Source organism: Lepisma saccharinum, chromosome 26, assembly GCF_977018435.1.
Source record: "Lepisma saccharinum chromosome 26, izLepSacc3.1, whole genome shotgun sequence".
Classification (NCBI taxonomy): domain Eukaryota; kingdom Metazoa; phylum Arthropoda; class Insecta; order Zygentoma; family Lepismatidae; genus Lepisma; species Lepisma saccharinum.
In genome coordinates this window covers 3,653,343-3,675,634 of record NC_139254.1, presented here as the reverse complement: position 1 = coordinate 3,675,634, position 22,292 = coordinate 3,653,343, and the positions used below count along the sequence as shown (strand labels likewise).

The following is a 22,292-nucleotide window of genomic DNA, read 5'->3' as shown; positions in this document are numbered from 1 at the left end:
AAGCAAGATTCCCATACCCAAGTAACACGACAGCCGTGCGAAGAGGAATGAGAGAGAGAGAAAAATAATTGCAAATAAGACATGGAGATAAGACAACAACACGAACTAGAAGTTAGGGCAACAAAGTTGTCGAAACTTCAAAATAGCTTAAGCCGCCATGCTAAGTCTTGATTGTGGTTAAAGAAACTATGTGACGTTCACTAGTCAATCATTTGCACGATTACATTTTTATCATATATATTTGAAACTAAAACGCATAGGTGAAGATACAACTTCTATGGGTCTATATATTATTGAAATAACTGAGCAATATGCAGTTCACTATTATCTATTTTCAATTCCACTACATCCAATGCTACATAGTGACTATTGATTCTCATCTCGTTTATACAGCTTATAGCGCAATAAATAACATAAAACATAATTAACGTTGTACAAAGTAGTTATTATACTTTTCTTGAACCATTAATATAAAGTGATTTGTATAATATGAAATTAATAATTTCAATAAACATACAATTATATTGTGCGGATTCACAGGACAATCGCAACTATTGTGTCATTATTGCAAATAAACTTATATCTGTATTATAGATATTGGCCTATAGTACAGAACTGACATACAATAAGAAAAACTTGTAAATTTCATTATATTGAACCCAATTCTGAGTTTTACGTATCGAAGAAACATTGAAAAATATGAGATGTACGATAAAACCTATTAGAGTATAGTCTCTTCGATTTCCGTTCGGAACTCGGGGTGACTTCAAATAGCAGCGAACCAGCCGTCTGATTTTACCAGAATTGAAACGAAAGCTACTCAATCGACTTCATCCGCAGCCCTTCCCTCCGCGCCGAAGCGTGCAATTCCAACCAAACTTGCGAAGTAGTCTCTCGCCAGACGCCGATCTCAAGTGGATCAACATTATGAAATACGATGTGCAGCTATCTGCTGACGAAGATTAATTGCACCCGCCGCCGACGGGGGCTCTGCTGTGCTTTGGCTGTATGAAGCAGCAGTTTAAGGCAATCGTAGGTTGTTTTGCGAAAACAACTACATCAGCACGACGGATTGAATTTTATAACTTGTCGAGCTTTCATTTCGCTGTGTTTTGTCTGGATATAACAAGGAAAGGGCCCGTTTGAGAGTTGCAGCCGTTTGAAACGGTAAAAGAAATAGTATACGAATTGAATAGTCCACCACTTTCATTCAGTCTATTTTCCGCAATGAATTGAAAGAAACATGTCAGTAAGAACAACATCTGCGCATCAACAGAAATCCATATCTTAAAACAAACACACCTGATGTTCAATAAAAAAAGAATCAAAATAGTGATGATGAATCTTCCAACTGTAATCTTTGCCGTTGACTGTACGAACCAAACCTGCCAGGCAAAACTTTAATGCCGGGATGCTAATTTCTGGCTAAATCCACCTCGACGGAGTGGGGAAAAATACAAACTTTTTAAACAAACTTTGCGTGAAACTGACATGTTCCAAAGTGTCTTATGAATAGAATATATATATTTTTTTTCAAGTATGAGCCTTTACAGCTGTGCATACCATAAAAATTAGTGTAATTTTCGAACACCCTTCCTCCTCTCAGTCTACTTCCATATTCACACTGCTTGGGAGTTCACAAACACTATTTAACTTCAACTCTTTCACTACACTTGCACTGTTACCAGAGTGATTCCTAAATTTTCTCAGATTTATTTATTTAGTAGGGCCCCCGTTCACACATTTTCGCTATCGCCACTGAGCTTCTTTGCTCTCTTTGCCCAGGCATAGTGTAGAAAAATTCCCAGATTCCTTATTTGCGCCTCCCCCCTCTCGGTCTCTCCCTCCTAATAACGGTTGTCATTATATTCTTAATGTTGCCTTCATTTACTTCCCTGATATCTCTTTGTCGTGCCTTCTCTGTTTCTTTGCACTGGAGGAGAATTTGAAATTTCGTCTCTTCTTCACCGCATAGCGGAAATTCTACGCTCCCGTCCTCCCGTTTTAGTTTTACGTGTGTCCATCCCCCGGTCCGAACCATGCCAATCCTGACCTTTCGTTTGCCCCACACAAATCCACGTAGTTCCTCCTCGCCCATTCTTGATCTGTATCCACTATTTTCGCTGAAGTTAACGATACTTTTGCGCCGAATTCTGCCAAATTTTTCTGTTTGTTAATGTGTTCCAGTCTGGCACGTATGGTCCCTAGCATCTGCACTTCGATTCTCCCCTCTACTTCCTCTTGGGCGGCAAGAGAAATTTTCCAGCATAATCTTTCCACACTTCACGACGATCTCCTGGTATTCATTCTTGGCCACTGTACCTTTTCATGTTAAATGCAATAAATCCTGATTTCAGATATTTCGTTTATCCGAAAAGGGGGCGGTACCATCAAATTCGGATAGTCTAGTTCTTACCGTATAATTTAATTGAGATTGACTAACGTTCTGTATAACTACTTCTGTGGATACAATAAAATATGCGTATAACTTTAGCGAGTCAATTGTATCTAAAACTGTGGTCATGAACTGTTCGCCATACCATTTAAATATGTACGTGAGAGAAGTGGAAAGACTGCCTGTGTCACTAACCTAAAAAGCTTCACATCGCGCGTGGTTACATAGAATCCTCGGAAAGCGAAAGTTGGCATATTTTAAAACACATGGCTATGCTTTGTTACAATGTGTTTAAAACACTTCTACAATTGAATACTACATGGATGAACAGTTTTCTTCAGTACTTAGTGCACATTGTTGTTAATGCCAATGTTATTTTGTTGCACTCATAATAAAATGTGATATTTCGGAAAACAGAGTTGCTAGCACGGGATCAGAGTGGGGCCTGGAAACAATAGAATCGTTGAACCTTCTCGATCAATCTACACGCGACATTTACAAGTGACGAATAGGTATTTTAAGAAGTTAGTCAAGTGGTTACTTTGTAACTACACAGTCCTTCTTTGGATGGTTAAAGATATTTGATATATTTTTAAAAATTTCAAATTTCGGGTGCGCCAACACTTAGGCTATTTTGCACCCGTCACATTATACGGGGTCCAGCCCCTTATCATAACATAACTGTAGTGTCGCATAACTAAAATCTTAAAATATTCTGACTTAGGTTAAAAGCTGAGGCTGTAAAGGGGTACTCAGAACACACAAGGACAACACACTGACCATAGGGCCAGTCGCCAGAGCATCGTTAGTCTGCAAAAAGCAGTCCAGGGTGTACTACGTGGAAGGTCACCCCTTACATCCTGGTTAAGAGATTTTTTTATCAACCATTCTTAGAAAATAAGTCTTCTTGACACGATTTAAACGTAAAACATTCCATTTGTTTCTTCAAACAACAAAGATTTTGCGAACCCAGTCGGCAGTAGAGTATAAGAATGCCGTTTCTCCAATTCTAACCTCTACGCCACGGAGCTCCCCTGCGATAAATTAGTGGACAAGCTAGCGAGAGTAGGTACACGCGTTCCCACCTACACCCAGACTGGGAGCTGTAATGTTGAACCTCCCCACGAGCTTGGGAGAGACTGTTGAAACATTTACATTAAAGGTGACGTCATGTGGTGGGGAAGCCTTCATCTAATATTCATTGGACAGCACGCAGGAATTGTGTGCTAAAATGCTATGCTGCTACCGGGGACGATATTCCACCGAAGGAGCATTTTATGCGACAATTGGTTGCATGCGGTTTGTTGGAGCATGCTGCTGAAAACGGGGCAACAAGTTGTCAGGAAGAAAATAGGGCTGTGCGATATCGTACTTAGGTACAGTAGAGCGTCGATTATCCGAAGTAATTGGGGGACATGGGTGTTCGGAAAACTGGTTTGTTCGGATAATCGAACTGTACATGTTTATTTGCCAAAAAGAAGTACTGTACAGTAAATTTATTCATAAAAACAGGCATCTCTTTAAGTATTACAAAGTAACGTACAAAGGCAACTTTAGTAGGAATATATAGTATGTGGTACAGTTTATTAAACAAAAATATGTACATATTACATACGCATTTTGCATGAACAATACATACACCGACAGAAGTGTGCTGATTGTTGAATCACAGCGACTGGCGGCTTGGCCGGTCAGCAGCGCCTTATGAAGGCCCCATTAGAAGCAATGTTCCGCCAGCGGTGGCTCAGTGCGGCGACTACTGTGGGAAACTTGGTTTGGGAGTGAGGGGGATGATGGACGGTAGGGTGGGAGAGTAACAGGTGCGAGCGAGTACACAGTTCGGTTAAGCGGTCGTTCGGTTGACCGACGTTCGGATAATCGACGCTCTACTGTATCTCAAAAACATCTACTCGATATCGAACAGCCCTAGAAGGAAATGCCTTCACAAGTGGAGGGGGGCAGTCACGTCATTATCAATACCGGTTATTCTGGGCCGCTCATCTATCTACATTAATCGCGGAGATGGGGATAAATAGGGTGTCGCCCTAATTGCGAACACAATTTCCACCTATGGACCTACAACTTCCTCTTCCACTTCCTGTGTTTTTTTAACTATTTTTTTCAGGGACTTGAGACTGGTCAGTGCCTTTTTGGAACATAGTTAATTCGACATGATTAAAGTCGTTGCGTAGTATAAATAATTTAATAATAAAAGTGTGGCCTATTTTATATAACTACTACATACTGCACACTTCTTAACTGAAAAGAGCTTCGTCATATAATAATATAATTATCAAATTCAAATTTCAAAACATACGACAATGTACTTAAAATTTATGTATACCATCAATCCCCTCATACCTCTTAGTGCTCCCCGCAATCTTTTCGTCAAAAAAAAGAAGAAAAAAATCATCCATCATGATAAGTCAATCAGTTCGGCTATTGTTGCTAGCCAAACCAGCTGTTTCTCTAAGTCACTACCCTCATTAGTTTTTGAAAACAGGTTTTTCAGTTACATGTGTTCGCAGTTAGGACACGGGAGTATTTCCTCACTCTTGTGTGTTCGCAATTAGGATGATTTAGGCACTGTTCGCAATTAGGACACAACCGATAAATAGTGATTGACTGATTAGTTTGGTTTATTTTACTTTGCTTTTCTGACACTTTTAGCTAATCGCAAAGATGGGAATGAGTGATATGATGAAGCCGATGAAGAAGGCACACCCTGAAATAACATCCATCCCTTCCGGGATCCAAACCCTGGACTCCGTCGTAGCGCGCTGTGCTAAGCACTCCGCCACCGAGCTCAGCGTGATAAACTGTGACTTGAGGAATTGTCCATTAAGACTACAGTACTACTGAACAATATACTATATATATATATAAATAAATAAATAAAAATAAGAACCTTAGGAAAATATTTTGACCTAAAAGGGATGAGGAGACAGGTGAGTGGAAAAGGTTACATAATTTGTATTCATGTCCAGATATTACTAGAATAATTAAATCAAGACGACTTAGGTGGGTAGGCCATGTGGCACGAATGGGAGAGGAAAGAGGAATTTACAGGATTCTTGCAGGGAAACCTGATGGTAAGAGACCTATAGGAAGGCCAAGACCAAGATGGAGGGACAACGTTGAGATGGACCTAAAGGAAATCGGTAGGGATGGGAAGGAATATATAGATCTTGCTCAAGATAGGGACAGATGGAAGGCCTGTATTGCTGTAGCCATGAACCTTCGGGTTTAAGAAGGCTAGAGAGTTTGTTAGTAAAAAAAAATAATAAACAAAATTCCTGGGGTGTAAGAGGTGTCCTTTTCTGAAGACACCCAAATATCAATCTCTCTTCCTCGTGGTACATCCTGAACTGAGTATTGCAGTCTAACGAAGCTCTGACCCTAGACAATCCTCTGTAGGAAATGTGTTGGGCATAAGCGTTTGTGATTGTCCCTTCATCCTTATGATGAAGCTGACGATGTTCTTAGCATGTTCACGTCGCGAGTGAGGTTGCCACCCGCTCCTCGAAAACAATCAACGGAGAAACACAGTCACCCAAGAGCAGATTTGGCGTTTAGTAGGATTACAGAGTAAATATAAGCGAAGGAGGGACTTACCTGATACAGAACGTCCAATGTGACGGGGTACACCATGTGCTCGATGATGACGCGCAGCACCGTGTTGGGGCCTCCCTGCGTCTCGTTCTGACCAGCCAGCGCCTGGGCCGCTTGTAGTGCCGCCTGGGCAGACGCATTCTGGGACAAAAGAAGAGAAGACAAAAAATCATCACTTTGTCAGAAGGAAAAATCTACACAGTCAGTCAAAAGCAATATTGCAACATCACACACTTACTACCTACAGCTGTACTATTCTCCGTCCAAGCTAACAACGAAGCCAATGTAAACAAAACGACGTAGATTGTGGTTGTTCACCTATTGGCCAATTCTTAACCCATCCTGTTTCATGTAGACATCAAATCACACTATGTTTCTACAGGCAATATTCGGGAAGAGACGTCATCAAAATCAACCAATAGGATCTTTCCGAACCCATGTGCATTTGTTCACATTGGCTTTGTCCTTGCTGTGGACAGAGAATAGAGCACATCAATGTGGAAAGAGAATTTAGAAGTTGTTAAAACCTAATTCTTACTGATCATGCATATATGACACGTGCCTTTGAATTAAGAATACTGCAATGAATCACACCAAATTGAAAATGCCTTTCCCAGAACAAAGTACAATTTCTATGTATGTATCCTGTATATATACATAATCGCTACTTTACAGCCACACATTATATATATATATATATATATATATATATATATATACACACACACATACACAGGAATAGGATGAGAAAAGGTGCCAGAAGGGCGGATAAACATAAATGAAGGAGACCGTAAACACCACACAAAAAGAAAAAGTTTGGTATTTCGCGACCTAGGTGGCATTTTCAAGGGAGAAGAAAGATCGTGGTTACCTCCGGACTCAACCTAGCCAACCAATAACCCTTTCCCCTCCTCCAGAAACCACCCATCAGTAAACACTGGTGAAAGTAGCTGTTTTCTATCTACTGTTTCTGGCAACACTGACGGTAGTGACGCTGCCGTTAGTATTCTGTGCCTTTATTCTTCGTAACCACGATCACTTTCTTCTCCGTTGAAAATGCGACCTGGGTCATATTGTATATAAAACCGAATTGCGACAAAATGCGGTGTAATGGAACATCTGAGTGTTTAAGGCCTCCATACTTTGTGTGATTCGAGAGCAAATGAAGTAACATACAAAAGATGATGCTAAATAACATCAATTTAGTATTAACACCAAAAGGAGTGTCCTGTTGTTGGCAACACCGTTGCATATATTTTTAAAGTGCACGATCCAACAAAACAAACTTAGTCTTGCGCAGTTTTAAATGTAGGACCCCTGATGGCATAGTGGTAACGTCATCACCTTGTAATTACATGGTCCCGGGTTCGATACCAGGTGGAGGCGGTTCGGACCCAACTTTAAACTGTAGGTAGAGGCCAGATTTGCATAGAGTGGTCTTTGAAGCAAACTGGAACAAGTTTTAACTGCGATATAAAAAATAAAAACTGCAAACTTCCAGTAATTTCCCACCGATAAATTCAAGTCCCTACTCTTTTCCTTGGCGCTCGTACAAAGAACAAAATATAACAAATCAAAGCAGATCGCAACCACCTCTTACTTTACTATTGAAGCAATTTTATGAACATCCATAGTTTGACGTCATTTCTATCAAGCCAATGAGCCTTTGCGGTCCGTGATGAAACAACCTGAATGTATAAAGCTTTAAGGTAAAGGATTTGTGATTATGACGGCTCCGAGTGTTAGTTCTGGGTGATGTTTCGGCGTAAAGCAAGATGGAACTTCGAAATCAAAACAGAGGCAGCGTACAGGAAACAGCCCCGCGTATGAATACAGCATGGCGACGGCCCCGTGGTCCCCCCGACGGGAAGATTGAAACCCCCCAACTAGGGACCAGGCACTCGGGATTTCGTTTCCGGCCCGGAACGAGTTCCATTTCCAGGTTAATCTCTGTCCATTTTTTTTTTTTGAAAGCTCCGGGACGAGAAATGAAACACGGGACTGGGCGGACGAATCTCCAGACACGCCCATCAGCTCAACACCTGTCCATCACTTACAGGACGAATCCGCACATTAAGTTCCTGCATGCCTCCACAGGGTGGCCACTCTAAGACCACCATAAAAATCAAGTATAATTACCGGTTTCAAAAGGAACTTTCTAAAAAATTCAAGGTTATACAGGGTGACCATAAAGTCTTTCCCGGATTATGAATATTTATATCTCAACTTCCACGGCAGATAGGCAAATAAAATCTATGGCAAGTAGTGTAATACATCGTTTTTTTTTCTTTCATTTCTTTGTTTTGTCTGATTTACAAGTCAACAGTTTACATGGACATGTTGAAACTTTACGTTGCGCCTCAGTTACAGAAATTTCAACCATGGGTAGTGTTTCAACAAGATGGTGCACCGCCACACTGGGAGTTAACTGTTCGCCAGTTCTTGCATGACACCTTTCCAGACAGATGGATCGGTAGAGGCGGTCCCATATCATGGCCACCGCGTTCGACGGACAAAACCCCTCTTGACTTTTTTTTATGGGGTTACGTTAAGGACAGTGTTTAGTTCACCAGTTCCTGATATGCAAACTCTTCAGACACGAATACGGGATGCTATAGAGACGGTGACGGAAGAGATGTTGGCAAAGACATGGAGAGAAATTGAGTATCGCCTAGACGTTCTAAGGGCAACAAAGGGAGCACATGTCGAAGTGTACTAAAGTGCACTAATAACAAAACATTATGAGTTAAGCTACCATTTCCAACAAACCGCATATCTGTATCTAGCATGGTTCTTTAGCAATAAAAATTTGTAATCGAGGAAAGACATCATGCTCACCCTGTACAGTCAATGCTTCCTCTATTTCAACCTTATGTCTTACTGCCTCTCTCTCTCTCTCTCTCTCTCTCTCTCTCACACACACACACACACACACACACACACACACACACAAATATATATTAACAATATAAAGGGTCTGCGAGATTCCAATGTATTCAAATATTCTAATTCAATTAAGTTGAACGATATACATTCGAATTAAGGTGCGCAGTTTACATTTGCCATTTCGCAAACTCAGACTAAAAATACATCTACAAACACAAGTTACAAATGTTAATGTATAAGTAGTTCAAATTTACCTAATCAACTTCCAGATACCTTATCTCGCAAAAATCTTCCGTATGTCAGATAGATTACTCTGCAAAGGATACTGACAAATCAAACGGACTGAGAGAATTCTGTTATATTTTCCCCGTAGCTTTCTTTTATCTTCCTTCCTCGATAAAAATCAAAGCTAAACTGTAAAAAACTTGCCTCAGGGCATTAATAAATATGGATAAATTCAATGGGATCTGGATTAATAAAAGTTGCAATTTTTCATGTCTACGGAGAAGAATTCAATCAGAACTCCCGCACAATTCCCGGAGTCAATAATTCGAGCATAATTCCCGGAATTCAATGAATTCCCGGTGAGTTGCCACACTGCTCCAAGGCTGCAACTGAACACGCTCAGAAGGCGAGAGTGTACATGTTGCAATTTACAAGTTATCCTACAGCTTACTAAATACGAGTATCAAAACATGAATGATTAAATAAATTAACATTTCTCGGTGCATCGGCCATTATGGCCATCTTGCACCCTTAAATGTGAACGGGGAACTATCCCCTAATCTAAAATCCTTTAAAAGTGCAAGGCTGTAAAGGGATCTGAACAAGACAAAAGGTAAGGATACATTAAAAACTTCCTCAGACGGTACAAGAGGCCAGCTCTTCTCAAAACCTAAAAACATTTGTTAAAACACTGTCATCTCCAAACAGGATTGACAAACGTTTGTAAAGATTAACACTGTCCTAGGAAAGTAAAATTGAATAATAATAATGCCGAGTCCTTTACATTACAGACAAGGCCATTGGAGAGTCCAGCCCTTGCAACGGTGGGACGGCTGTGTCCAATCCGCAGCCGAGTTAGAATGACTTCTTCTCGACGGGACGGTTCGAGCAACGCAATGCACGAATTGTGGGCTTGGTAGCAGGACACACAATTGGTACGTAATGGTTACAGTTGCAGTACATGCTCGATATACGCGCCATCTATTTGAATGCTGGCTTCAATTCGACGCTCCCGGTTGCGTAAGACATCAGCTAATGTGATGGGGCAATAGGATATTAGTTCTGGTGACCGTGGTAGCCACTCACCAGAATTTTGCCTCACCCTGTAGTTTAGAGTAATTTAAAAGGTTTTCGAGTGCCTCTATTTTGGAGAGTTTTTATATGTTGCACTACTTGAAACTGTTATTGCAGTGTGCGAGATTGCATGACATATTTTGGGATGCCCCCCCCCCCCCATACTGTGAAGGTACGCAAGATACAAATTATTTGCCTAAATACGACAGAAAATGCTTTGTAGTTGGTTGATTAATGCTCAATGTACTTTTCCTGTGTGTTCTTCATGTTCGTCCACATGTCGATGCAAACTTACAATCACTACGGCCAATTCCAAAAATTCTCACCATATTCGACTGTTGCCAACCCTATGGACATTTCTCCAAACTTTTGGCATCCGGAATTCTAAACGCAAATGAGAACAATCATCTTGAACAGCTAAAACTAAACATTGCGCGGTATCTTTATCACAGTTGCTTCAACTCGCATCCGACATCTGTGATAAACATCGCCGAGACAAGCTCCAACTCCCCCTCCCCAAGTCAACAGCCATAAATTCCGCCCTCTCGTGTTGGGCGGCCGTTTACAGAGTCTCGAAGGTGCACGAAACAAGGAAATGGCGTTGTGCACAACAGCGTCTATCTTTTACATCACGCTTACCGAGAGATTGCAGTCATAATATGCGACTAGGCTACGCTACTTCGCCCGAAAGTCAATGTACTTGCCAGATAATTTTAATTTTCATAAATTCATTGTGATTGAATTGTTGTTTTAAGTCCACTTACAGAGAGGCTAATCGGGACTGGACCTACAGTTTTAAAGTGGTATCCGAACCACTGTGCAATGTGCTTACACCGGATATCGAACCCCCGGGACCTCTTGATTACAAGACGAGAGCGTTACCACTACGCCATCGGGGAGGACGGGGGGTTCATTGTGAATACAGTTCAATTTCTTTGAAATTTTCGCAACTTAACAATAAGTGCCTGCAATTTGTAGTAAAGCAAAAGTAGCCACTTTGAACATGGAAATAAATTTTCATCGTCAATCAAACGTTCACAATTGTAACAGTGTGTAATATCCAGTTTCTATACATTGTACAGCAGCGTACAGAAGCAAGCTGGAGTAAAGGATAGAAGAATACACAAAAAAACGAACCTTGAATTACAATCGACAACTCTATCCTTCAAAGTAAGCAACCCGAATTACGACTTTGACATTGCATAACGTGCCAGGATATGTGGAAACTGCGAACAGTGCAGGCCTGGATTCGAATCTGGAATCGCCTCGTGAGGGGAAGTGGGTGCATGGAGGGGAAACCGCGGGTGCAGCTACCAGACGTTTGCAGCACTGCTTTGTTGCAACCACTTGCTTTCTCACCCTCTCTACCGTTATGCGCTCTGGTCTGACGGGGAAAAGGAAAGTGTCCATTTCTGCTTCAAACACTCGGCATTTGATATATATTAAAAAAAAAAAAATCTAAAAATAAATGTCCGATGAAGAGACCGTGTGTTCCCCCAAAACTTTATGCTGAAAAAAGTGTGTTTAAATGCTTGGAACAACCGTAAACTACACGAGGAAACACAACCAGAACAATAGGAACCAGGGGGGTTCAACTTTGACACAATGTGCAACGTGCCAATATGCTGTGTTGTGCGGGTTGCCTGCCATTAAGGGTTCCTTTTGTGCCGTTTTTTGTATGTACCCCAACTCAATTCTGGACATGACTGTACCGTTCTGTTAACATGGACGAGCGTCCGCGTCCCTACACCATTTCGGGGTGGAAAAGGTGGCACGGCACACGTGGATGGAGGGAGGGGGGTTTCTCGTTCCAATATAGTGTGTCGAGAGAAAAATCCGCGTTCGGTGGCCAATCACCCCAGCACGAACCCCCCCGGGGTATCACCTGTTTACAAGCGACTCGTGCTCGCGAATCAAAGAGGAACGGCAACACCCCAACAGCTGCTGTACACACACACACACACAGAGAGAGAGAGAGAGAGAGAGGGTGGGATTGGGTGAGCTAAATTTGAAGTCAAATTACCGGCAGAGAAATTAAAATCAGTCCCAACGCAAATTCACTTCTCGCGTCGGTAATATGTCCTCTCAGCCCAGCCCGAGATGGTGAAGCGACAAGGCTGAATGAGAAGATGCCGTTCGTTACCAGGGGGAGGGTAAGCTCATCTTAGAAAAAATGGGGGGAGGTGCAATCGTCAACGTGAGAGATGGGAGTTGAAGAAGTTGCGAAAGCTAATATTCTCTCCTCCTAGCCATGACGTGTCTTGGAGATACAAGCCATACTGGGAATGCAAATTAAAGGAGACTATTTTCCCTTTGGGATATAAATGGGATGGTAGGCACGATGACACTGAATTTCGCAACTTTCCTCTCGGTGGACATAGCTGGGTCCTGCGTCAATAAATAAATACAATCAATTTTCACACGTACAGGCTAATTTTCACCAAACTTACGGAATAAGGAAGTATCTCTCTTTAAAGTACTGCACATAGCACACGAACGAAAAGACGATTTAAGTTATTTCCATGTCACTTTTCTTACACTTTTGGCTAATCGCGAGGATGATGATGAAGGGACACTCGCTAAGAACCATGACCAGGCCGGAAATCGAATCGAGGACCTCTGTCGTCATCGTCTGCTGTGATAACCACTCAACTATGGAGGTCGGCGAATAGAAAGACAAAATACCATGTTGACGTTGACGATGTATCAATGATGGTGGCATGTAAACTACAGAGTGGCCCTCATAAAAGTAGCCGGGCGTGGTAATACCGGATACCGGCCGAAAGCAAGGTACGAAAGAGTAGGAAAATGTGGACACTGCCTTACCTGCATGTTACATGAGATGCTGAAAGTGGCCCCTGTTAACGTCGAGACACTTCTGCGCACGTCGCAGCGTATTGGCTGACGTCTTGCTGCAGTTCAGCCAGGGTATGGCGGTTACTTGCATACATCTTCTGCTTTAAGCATCCCCAGAGATAAAAATCACGGGAAGACAAATCCGGGGAACGAGGGGGCCCACAACCCCTTGCTTACTGTGCGCTCTTCTGTAAACAGTTCATGCACCAACGCCAGGGATTCGTTCGAAGTGTGGCACGTGGCTCCAGCTTGTTCAAAGTAGGAGTAGTCTTTCTTCTGGTGTCAGTTCGTCGTAAAACGTTTGCAGCCACGATAAACTGCACTATTCACTGTTGATTCAAAGAACACTGGACCCACAATACGTGTTCCTGAAACTGCACATCAAACACCAATTTTTTGGTCATGGATGGGTGTCTTAGTGCTCAGCGTGCAGGATATGTGGATTCTCAGCAGACCACTATATCATACTTATACTCTAGACTATAATTATAAAAATAGAGATGACTGTGTACAACAGCATTATTTCGTAGGCGGTTTTTGTTCCTGGGTACCGTCCGCATATTTCCAAACCCTATAGTGCTGCAGAACCAGATGTATATAACACTTTCTTATTGGCTGTGTGAACCGGAAGTGATTATGTTCCGTGTCCATTGTTCCTTGTTTTTTCATTTACAGCAAAAGTATGGAAAAATTAGACTTGTGATTGTATAGTAATAAAGTTTGTAATCAGATTGTCGAAATTATGTTAAGAAATATACGTTTATACAAGGGTCGTTCAAGGTTGACCGGGATTTTCGTACGTAAAAAATCGATGAATAGCCGGATCATGATGAAACGTGCGGGTGACGTAATGTATTCCTTCGCGATTAACTAGCTCCCGGCATGACGTATTTCGCGCATGCGCAGCAGTTGCAGCGAACATGGCGGCAAGCAGTGTGTCTGTGGCTGTGGAGCAGCTGTGTGTAATCAAATTTCTCGTGAAGGAGAAAGTGAAACCAGCTGAGATTATCAGACGATTGCAAGCACAGTATGGTGAACAAACGATGTCGCGGACAAGAGTGTACGAATGGTGTGAGCAGTTTCGCGAAGGACGGGAGCTGGTGACAAATGAAGCGCATGGACACATTCGCCCGACTGCAGTCACACCTTTGAATATCGCACGTGTTGAGCAAATGATTCTTGAGAACCGGCGAGTAACAGTGCGGGATATTGCTGACGAGGTGAATATCAGTGTCGGGAGTGTTGAGACAATCATCCACGACCACTTACGCTTCCGCAAAATCTGTGCAAGGTGGGTTCCCCGCCAGCTGACATTCGATCAGAAGTGGACACGCAGGACGGTCTGTGAACAGCTTCTGAATCGGTTTCGAGCAGAAGGTGATGAATTGTTGCAATCCATCATCACGTGTGATGAAACATGGTTCCACAATTCAACCCCAGAGACCAAAAGACGCGGCATGGAGTGGCGGCATAAAGGTTCCCCCCCCCCCAAGAAAAGCAAAACGCAGCCGTCCGCTGGAAAGATCATGGCAAGTGTCTTCTGGGACATGAAGGGCGTTCTCCATGTGGATTTTCTGGACAAAGGGAGCACGATTAATGCCCAGTATTACTCCACATTGTTGAGTGGTGCTGTACGAAAGTCCATTCGCAAGAAAAGACCTGGGATGTTGTCTGGAAATGTCATTCTTCTCCATGACAATGCCCGCCCTCACACGGCCAATGTGACAACAACAACTCTGGCCGACATGCGCTGGGAAGTTCTGCCCCATCCCCCTACAGTCCGGATTTAGCCCCCAGTGATTATCATTTGTTTGCACCCCTTAAAGACCATCTGGGAGGGAAGAAATTCACGACAGACGAAGCACTGCGAGCGATGTCCTCCAGTGGCTACGACAACAACCAAGTTCTTTCTACGCCAAAGGAATTCGGGAGCTGCCAGAACGATGGCAACGGTGCCTCGGCGCGCACGGAGACTACTTTGAAAAACTGACATAGTTTGGTGTTTCTTCTGCTACCTATTTATTCTGCAGAAATAAAAGTCCCGGTCAATTTTGAACGACCCTTGTATAATAAAATATAATGTTTAAAATGCTATACGTTGGATATACATAATTTTCTCAATAGTCATTCGTAGTTACAATTTTTGCACTGATGTGACTTTAAATAGAAAAATCATTCACTTCAAGAAGAGTTCTGATTTCTGTCTTCTAAAACATTAATTTAAATAATTTTGCTAAAAAATGAACCTTAGTGTAAATGGGTTTCTTATCTTGTTGGGATGGATATCTGAAATCTACACTGTTAATTTGAACCCTGCCATCTAGCGTTAACTTGAAGGAACGCTGCATCAACTTCCGGAATGGCAGCCAATCAGTAGCCAAATATCGCTGGAGATTCTGCAGTACTACGCGTATAGGGTTTGTAAATACGCGTACCGTCCTCACATATTCTTCCACTATCACAATTCGCTGCTGCATGGAAAACACCATCTTCTCGATGCGACTTGTTTACCAGAACTGCTAGGCATTTGGCAGATCCATGAGCAACTAACAATGTTTATGAACAATTACATTAAAACATGAATGAGTACCTGTATTGCTTGTGCACAGATTTCCATGTCTACTTACATAACAGAGTGTTATGGGTCACCTGGCAGTAAACGTTTACACAGGCTGTTAAAGGAAGATACTTGCTTCTCTGCTACTCCTGGCTAATCGCGACGATGATACGATTAAATCGAAGAAAAGACTAACATAAGCACACCTGAACGTCACGACACAATACAAACCGTAACAATAGACCCTCGTTAGCTTGCAAGAATGCAGCTCAGTAATCTGCCACGCATAACGGCAGAGAAACGGAGAAAGCTAGTGGGCGGAGTGCTGCAGAAGGCTGGTAGCTGAAGCCACGTCTCTTCCTCAATGCACTCGCTTCTCCTCTTAAGAGTTCTTTGGCCGAGCCCTGTCGACTCATTACTTGCTTCCTTTGCTTCTTCCTCCAGAAATTACCGGACAGAGTGAACATGGAAGGGAGATTGGCATCCGAGTGCCTTGAGCGAAGGTCAACTTTTACACCCCACGTTACAAGAAGACTGTACGAGAAGCGCTCCATCAAGCAAGCGGCCGGGGAGCACCACAAAGATTTGTCCTCCGGGAAGATTATTGCGCGGGACTTTATTACTTTCATCTTGCCACAATAATAAAAATCAATTTGGGAAGTGGAAGCGGGGAGAAGAAACCAAATCCCGGATGAACGAAACAGTTTTCCCAGCGCGCTGGAAACAAAAGCTTCCCGTAACGTTGGCCGCGGAACTTCATTTCCTTCGACGGGGGGAGAAGAGGAGGGGGAGGATAGGGATGCAGAGCGATCGCGAGGCCCACTCCTCACTGTCCGAAAGGGATAATAGAAATTCCCCACCTGGATTGGAATCGATTCCTGGCACACATCAATTTGCCCGGCGAAGGGAAGGTGATCCGACGGAAACACACATCGAGGCTCGATCGAACAAAAGTTCCACCGCCAGCTACAAGATGAGAACGGCCATCCTGTTACTCGAAACCATTACCCTGGAAGATATGTTCTGCGACGCCTGCAACTGGTATTTCCCCCAGGCGATTTGTCACGGGCATAAATTATAGAGTACGATCTATACATTCGCACACACATGCGACGGAAAATGTATCCATTCCGTGCAAACTCCTAGACTCGAATTGGTGCCCAGGAGCCTTACGATTGCATTGTGAAAAGATGATCGGGGTGGAAGGAGTGAGGCTTCCTGAAGACACCCAAATGTCGACCCCGCTTCCACGTGGTGCAGCCTGGACTGGATTTTGTAGAAAGTCTCTTGTGTATGAACTCACAGCCTCCATGCGACTTGTGTTGTTTTCATTGATTAATTGGTTTACTTTACTTCTGATGCTTCAGGCTAATCGTGAATATGATGAGCGATATGGTGAAAAGACAAACAAATAACACCTATGCTCAGGCCAGAATTCAAACCAGAGACCTTTGGCGTCGTAGAGTGCTGTGCGAAGGTCTTGTGTTGGTGTTGTGTGTTCTCTGTGTTTGTGGTTGTCATTCGTCAAGTTTCATCTTCATCTTCGCGATTAGCCAAAAGTGGCAGAAAAGTAAACTATCAATTATAAAAGACTATAACTGTATATCATAGCATTAAAACAGAAAATGTGTTTAAATGAAACTTATTAATATATTAAGTATATTGTAGCACTTTTGTTGCTATTTTAAATTTATGTACTTTTGCATTATTTCTATTTTTATTGTAGTTTTCTTTATTTTTTGTTCTTCTCGTGTCTAGTGTAAGACAATGTAAGAAGTTGTGAAACGTTCCGCGTGATTAGAATACTTATGTACAAGTTAAACATTGATACACACAATAAAATACATTCTGCACATGAACACAAACGAGGTTTTATTAGGCCTTAGGAAAACTTAACTCTATCGTAATAAACAATAGACTATAGAACATATTTGTCGTTCTTCCTCGTAGCTTTATGATACGAGGAAGAACCCCAACGAAAGAGAACAGAGCTCGGAGTGTTGGAAAGAAAACGGTGGCATCTTTCTTTTCTCACGGAGGGGACATGTTGCGACAGTTGCACTTGACAATTGGCGTATAGTGAATTCTGAGTGGTACTCAAGTGTTAGTCTTCCCAATGTGTTCCAAAAATGGAAGGCCCAACACCCAAGATCAAAACTTCATCTGCTGCTGCATCATGACAATGCGAGTGCCCACAGTGCTGCAAGAACTGCAGACTTTTTGAGTCGCGAAAAAAGTCGGTGTGTTGACACATCCAACATATTCGCCGGACCTGGCCTTGTGCGATTGCTTTGCTTTCCTCCAAGTGAAGGAACAGTTAGTTGCGTGGACGTCGCTTTTATTCTGATAATGAAGCCATTGCTGCTTATTTGGAGGCTGTGAACAAAACCACATTGACGAAAGTGTTTCGAATGAACAATTTTCTAAGTGGTTTCAAAGGATGCAAAGTGTATTCGTATCCATGGAGGGTACTTTGAAAAAGTGTAAATGTGTGGTTTCAGTTGGGAGATGTTTGTGGGCAGAGCTAAAAACTTTCGGGCATGCCCTTTGTACATAATATCATACATTTCAATCACAACAACGTAGGATAGTATAAATGGGCATTTGGCTGTAGTGTAGCATTTTTAAAAGAAGTACCAACCTTCAATCTCCCTCCCCCCCCCAAAAAAGTACCAACCATCAATCTCTTACAGGGCCGGTTCACTAATTACTGCAATGCAAGGTCACTGAAATACAATTACATGTATGTGATGTGCAATTTCGTCTTCCCAAAGAGAGTGGTGAGCTTGTGGTGCTCCTCTGCTCCCGTCCCCCCTGGAAAGAAGAAGAACAAACAACTTCCAGACAACAATGGCAGCATCGAAACAACGGCTCGAGGACCAGAGCTCCACCAACATTTCGCTTCAAGAGAAAAGTCCCAGGAAGAAGACGCAACTTTGGCCCCATCCGCTTATCCATTCTGGGCTTTTATTGTCGGGAAGAATCCTTCCCCGAGTGAAGGAGTTGGGTGTTGTGAACAGCACTCGTGAACTTCTGCAGGGCCCTTTCTTTCTCCCTACGCGGAGGGTCACTTCTGAACTGTGATCTTCGCCCTGTTTTATTTTTTTCCCCTAGTTCCCTAGTGTCAAAAGAACCGTAGGACAAAAACTGAGCGAGCGGTTAGAGAACGATGTCCCTTCGTGCACAGCTCTAGGACGAATGTCTCGTCTTTTGCAGAACGAAAAGTGGGTGGTTGATGTAATTAACGTCGCTTGCTCGCACAGCTAGATTAAGCGAGAGGACGGCGTAAGGTCCTTAGATTGACCTCCAAGCAGACATTTTCCAAAATTTCCCTCCTCCATTATAACTACAATTTTTCCCCCACCAGTGTTGCCACAATTTCCCTTTGCAAAAGAAAATATCTACTCGTCAAAATTTCCCCTTCTACTAAAATATATTATTTATTTATTTTACCTAAAGTTTCAGTTTCAGTACTGGATTACCACTTTATACTGAAACAGTAACAGTAGGAAAACAATGACAACAAAACAATAGAAGGCACAAAACTACACATACATTGTTAACAATTTTCTGAAATTGCGCTCTGGTAAGAATATGTCAACACTTGGAGGCAGGCTATTACATGAGCGAGGAAGCCCGTAGAAAAGACTGATTCATTTGCTTTATTTTACTTCGCTTTTGGGCCACTCTTGGCTAATTTGCGAAGACGGGGATGAGTGATAAACTGATTAATGGACACTCCCAAACATCCCTGCTCAGGCCATTATCCGAACCCGGGACCCCTGGCGTCGTAGCACGATGTGCTAACCACTCCGCCACGAGGGCCGGCCCCTAGAAAAGAGGCTGCTGTAGAAGGGAGAGCCTTGTGGTGGGGTGGTGAAAGGAGCTTCACGTTGCGGGTTGGCCGTGTGGGGGCTCCTAAAAAAAATAGATGAAATTCGGATTTAATTACAAGTATAACAAGTAACAGTTGAATTTACGCTATCACACGTTCGTAGGTATGACAAATGATTAATTGACCAGATTGGAATCCTGGTCAGGATGTGTGTGTCCCATCAGCCATCTCCTAAGTTCATTGTTCATTCTTATCGTCGCGATTAGCCGATGATGTAGAAAAGTAAAACAAACAAAATAGAACCATGGACATACATGAGCACTAGCGTATGGAGGAATTTTATTACCGGAGTAGCATGAATTTGTAACGATGGACATTACACAGCTGCGATCTATGAGGGGCGGAATACACAATACAATTCCTCGTAATTACAATTTAACCTTAGTTTTTAAAAGTTGTTAAAATACAAAAATTGCAATCGAGGGGTGATTTAAAGCGGGTTTACATTCCCTATTTCTTTAAGGCTTTCATTTGAAATTAGTATTTTCTTTTTAAAATTTCGAAGGGGGGGGGGTTGCCCCATTAGCCCAACCCTCGTGCACGTCAGTGTATAAAAGTAGAAATGAGACGTAACAGAGAAAAATGTTGATAAACTGGAACCACTGTGTACTGACACAGAGTTCGGTGTCTTGAAATTTCCCCATTCCCTTAAAATTAGGTTGATATTTCCCTTCGTGTGACAATATTGCTCCCGACTGTACAAACAAATGAACGAGGCGACCCAAAACGAACCCTACCCAGCATCCCTTGCGCGCATCTTCGCAGTACCAAGCGGAAGCGCAAAGGAGCCGACCCACATGTTGAAGACGTCAAAGACGAGCGCATTGTTGAAAACGCCACCATGCGCCTCCAGCCTAGGATGTCTGGGAGGGGTGGGTTTTCGCTGGGCGCAGAGTAACGATCAGAGAGAGCCGACAGGAATCCCGCTGTATACATTAGAAAGAAGGGCACGGCCTATTTTCGTCAGTTGTGTATACAAGGTGGCTTCCAAAGCGCGAGCTGGTTGTGGCGTGGGGAGATTCGGAAAGTAAATATAGCCCTAGATTATTTCCAACTCAGTCAAACAACCTACAGTACCAATTACCGTCCAGGAACACATGCGTGTGTAAAAGGGCGGGGTTCGGTCTTGTGGTGCAAGAAGTTGCACACTGTTATCCTAAATGTTAAAGAAATTGATCTGCTTAGACACTTGTAATGGAAAATTGGCCTACGGTGCCATAAAACTTTACAGTGGGAGCTACTCACAAAATCATAAATCACCTCACGACCTCGCCCAAAAGACTCAGGGTTGAAATCCTGGCCTGAGCATTGGTTCTCTCTCCATCGATTTCATCCAATCACCATTCATCCACATCGTCGCGATTAGCTTAAGAGGTACAAAAGGGGCGTGTAAAGTGCGAAGAAAATACATACGTAGGTATCGAGTATTTTTCCTCCTAGAAACTGAACAGAAATAAAGGGAGTACGTGGCGTGGCGATGATGATGTTAAAGAAATAAGAAAGGAGAAGGTTGAAAGAAGGCCCGGATTTCACATTGAGCGGTTATCACGCTGATATGATCCACAATTTCAATTGGCAGGCAGGTTGTTGACAAAATCCAGCATGTTCATTACTTTTTGAACAACCCTTCCTTAGCTTGAGAGATAATACTTCATTTAAAAGACTAAAAGCATCGAACAACAATGGGTTGATTAAAAATTATAACAATGGATACTATGTATATTCAACATAAGGACATATGCTTTCATATCAATCTATCTTTCTTGGCGCGACAACAATGATACGTAACAATGTGCTTTCCATCTCAGCGTGACAACAATGTAAATCGAATATATAGTTAGTTATCTATTGACCGATTAACACTGTTTTCTCTTTAAAGTGCTTTGCATAATCTTTCAAATTAAAACGTTCAATTACATACAAATCTTTTTTCAAGTTCTACTTTTCTCCTCCAGCTTTAAATTACTATACTTATTACTGAAATCGGTCGCGAGCTCAAATCTCAACTTTATGGCAAACAAACGGGGGAACTACCGGTAGACAAGCCCGAAGACAGGCCCATCCGTCGAAAATGTACGAAGCAAAAATTTACTTTAAAAAGCGAAAAAAGAAAGACAATGTCCGTCACTGCAGCACTAGCGGTAGTGCGTGGGTCGAACCCTGGAATACAGAGTTGCATGGCCCCGAAACTTGCACCACCATCGTTGCGCGGAAAGGTATATAATATAACCACAGATCCCCAAATTAGAGGCACATTCATGGGTCTTCCACGGCAACGCTGGCCAAACGGCTCGGATCAAACTTTATCTTCAAGTTAAAACAAAACCCACAGAGCGACACTAACCAGTGATGTGCCGTAGACTATAAGTTTACGTCTACATGCGTTGTCTACACGTGATCTACGCGTAGATTACATTGGGTTGTAGTCTTCATAGACTACGTAGACAATCTAAAGTGCATTAATATTAATTTTCAAGGCTTTCATGAAAGGAAAATGACATTTTAAACTATACTGGTTCCTAACGAAATGAAAAGAACTCTATTTACAACAAAATTTCTCTTCTCTTCTATCATCAACTATGGAAGATAAATAGTATGCAAAAAACAACAACAGATGGCAGTCGTGAGGCAACTCGACTATATTTGGTTCCTTCCTAGGTGAGAAATTGTTCGAATTTGGAAGAAAGTGTATTAAAAGTTCTCCTCACACATCAGCGCGGTGGCTCAGTCGGTAACGCGTCTGACTACCATGCTAAAGGTCCCGGGTTCGATCCCCGGCCGGTTCAAATCCG

At 42.5% G+C, this 22,292-nt stretch overlaps 1 protein-coding gene across 17 annotated transcripts in view; it reads right to left on the bottom strand.

The window, feature by feature from the left end:
• The window catches only part of heph (polypyrimidine tract-binding protein 1 heph), a 1,248,713-nt gene that overhangs the window by 109,768 nt on the left and 1,116,653 nt on the right, over positions 1–22,292 (bottom strand). For all 17 annotated transcript variants that reach the window (XM_083112799.1, XM_083112794.1, XM_083112804.1 and 14 more), the window contains one exon: positions 6,011–6,148. In XM_083112799.1, coding sequence (XP_082968925.1) covers positions 6,011–6,148 — 138 coding nt within the window. The remainder of the gene's footprint in view (positions 1–6,010; positions 6,149–22,292) is intronic.